The sequence below is a fragment of the Lepidothrix coronata genome, unplaced genomic scaffold (assembly GCF_001604755.1).
Source record: "Lepidothrix coronata isolate B3197 unplaced genomic scaffold, Lepidothrix_coronata-1.0 Scaffold426, whole genome shotgun sequence".
In the NCBI taxonomy this organism is placed as follows: domain Eukaryota; kingdom Metazoa; phylum Chordata; class Aves; order Passeriformes; family Pipridae; genus Lepidothrix; species Lepidothrix coronata.
This window is the reverse complement of record NW_016690606.1, coordinates 30,921-33,510: the sequence shown is the minus strand read 5'-3', so window position 1 is coordinate 33,510 and position 2,590 is coordinate 30,921. Positions and strand designations below refer to the sequence as shown.

The 2,590-nt window shown below is 51.8% G+C and overlaps 1 protein-coding gene across 1 annotated transcript in view; it reads right to left on the bottom strand.

Annotated features, from left to right (window-relative positions):
* POGZ (pogo transposable element with ZNF domain) overlaps positions 1-2,590 on the bottom strand; it is a gene marked incomplete at its 5' end in the record, with an annotated part of 17,323 nt that overhangs the window by 10,392 nt on the left and 4,341 nt on the right. The window contains 3 exons of the mRNA XM_017839505.1: positions 299-399; positions 1,046-1,200; positions 2,105-2,439. Of these exons, the coding sequence (XP_017694994.1) occupies positions 299-399; positions 1,046-1,200; positions 2,105-2,439 (591 nt within the window). The remainder of the gene's footprint in view (positions 1-298; positions 400-1,045; positions 1,201-2,104; positions 2,440-2,590) is intronic.

Below are 2,590 nucleotides of genomic sequence, written 5' to 3'. Positions count from 1 at the left end.
TGGAATTCATTAAGGAGAATTCATTAACGGGATTCATTAATGAGATTCATTAATGGGATTCATTAATGGGATTCATTAATGGGATTCATTAAGGCAGAATTTGGAGCAAAATCTGGTTGAACACAACTTGGTTTGGAAGTTTCTTCCCTTGTTTTTAATTCATGGAGCTCTCCATGCCTGGGGAAAAAAGACACAACTGGGCTCCCCAGGACCCCTAATTGGGATGGAAAATCCCAGATTTCCTCTTTTTCTCTGCTATGTGAGAGTGAAATCCAGCCCCCAAATCCCTTTTTCCCACCTGGCACACGTAGGGCATCTCCCCAGGCTTGTGGGTGTCCTTCATGTGCTGCAGGAACATGGGCTCGCTCTCGAAGGCCCACTCACAGATCTTGCACTTGGCTGCAAAAAGAAGAGGGAAAAGCAGGTCAAAACTGGGGGAAAAAAAGCCAAATTTCAGGTTTTTTGGTCAGATTTATTATCAGTGTTCTCCTGTGGAAAAAGGGGATAAATCCTTCTTTGGGATCCGTTGGATTTGGGAATACCAGGACTGGTGTGAAAGACTGCGTGGGAACATCTCTAAGACTTCCTTAAGATAAAATTAAAAATTAAAAGGAAATTTCAATATTCTGAGCAGAACTGGCAAACCACAAAACCAAGGCTCAAATGATTTTCAATTATCCAATGATTAAACGGAGCAGGAAATTAAAGAGTGACTTTCTGCCCCAAACTGAAGTGGGTTTTGACTTTGTGACACTCCTGTGGCTCCACTTCACCTGCTGATGTTTTGAGTCAGGGGAGAGCAAAACCAGCAGCATCTGGAGAGGGTTTGGGTTTTTTTTTTTTTCCAGCAAAACAGAACAATTCCCTGCATTAAAATGGAGTAAAACTGAGCCCATCACCGAGGGATGTTCTCACCTGGGCCACCCTAAGAACTGGTTCTACTTGTCGGCTTTAAAGACAAGCCCCAAGTTTTTTGGGGGGTTTCCTGCAAGGTTTGTGATTTACCACCAGACCAAACCCCCAGTTTAAGGTTGCAAAGGCTCACTGGTGGACTCGTAGGGGCTGTGGACGTTCTCCAGGTGGCACTGGAGCTGGAAGGGGGTGGAGAACTGCCTGTAGCAGTGCTGGCAGATGGTGTGCACGTCCACCTCGCCGTTCTGCTGGTCCAGCTCCACGTGGTGCTTCATGTGGTTCATGAACCTGCAAGAGGGAGGGACACAAATCCACATGTTCTGCACCTCTGACCCCAGAACCCTCGGTCTGAGCCCTTCTTGACCCCGATTTGGGGTCTCCTTGCTGGCAAAACACAGCTCAGCACGGTGGGACCAAAGAGTGGCTCGCCCAGAAAACGCCATTTCAGCAAAATATTTCCCCTTTCTGGTGAAAAATGGACGCAGAAAGATGAGAGGGAGAATTACTGTCCTTCAGGAATTATTATTTCTGGTCATCCAGCCACGAGCAAAAGAGACTGACCCGGAAAATGGGGCTGCTCAGGNTGGTTTTTATTCACACCCCAAAGCTCTGCAGCACCACTGGTGCTCCCAGATCAACTCTAACCCTCCAAACTGGGGTGTTCAGGCTGCTTTTTACCCACTGTAACTCTGCAGCACCACTGGTGCTCCCAGTTCAACTCCAACCCTCCAAACTGGGGCTGTCCAGGCTGGATTTTACCCACTGTAACTCTGTAGGACCACTGGTGCTCCCAGTTCAACTCTAACCCTCCAAACTGGGGTGTTCAGGCTGGTTTTTCTATATATTCCCACTGTAACTCTGTAGGACCACTGGTGCTCCCAGTTCAACTCTAACCCTCCAAACTGGGGCTGCCCAGGCTGGTTTTTCTATATATTCCCACCCCATAACTCTGCAGGCCATTCCTAACCCTGGGAATTGGGGCTGTTCGGGCTGGTTTCTATTCCCACCCCATAACTCTGCAGCACCACTGGTGCTCCCAGTTCAACCCTAACTCTCCAAACTGGGGCTGGTTTCTATTCCCACCCCACAACTCTGCAGCACCACTGCTGCTCCCAGCTCCCAGCTCCACTCTAACCCTCCAACCCGTGGCTGCCCAGGCCCTGTGCACCCCCCTTGTGCCCCTTTTGCTCACCTGATGTTGTTCTTGAGCCTCTTGGTGCAGTGTGGGCAGCGGAAGGACGTGGGCACCTTGGGGAAGGGCAGCAGCTGGGCACCCTTGCCCCCGTCCCGGCCGTAGTAGAAATCATCCACCAGCATGATGAGCTTGCTCTGGGCAGAGTCTGGGCCCCCTTCACCCCCCTCAGGGCCCTTGGCACAGGGGGACAGGGCTGGCACCGCCGGGCACGGGGCAGGGGGGGCTCCTGCCGGGGGTTTCTCCGGGGACGGGGGTTTGGGGGACTGCAGGGGGGGCTCTGAATCCAGGGATTTCCTCTTCTTCAGGAACTCCACCATCTCGGGGCAGCAGTACTGAGAGGGGGGGGAAGAGCACAGGGGGTTAATCAGCAGGGAACTGTGCCCAGGGAGAGCTAAAACCACCCCAACACACCAAGGGAACTGTGCCCAGGGAGAGCTAAAACCACCCCAACACACCAAGGGAACTGTGCCCAGGGAGAGCTAA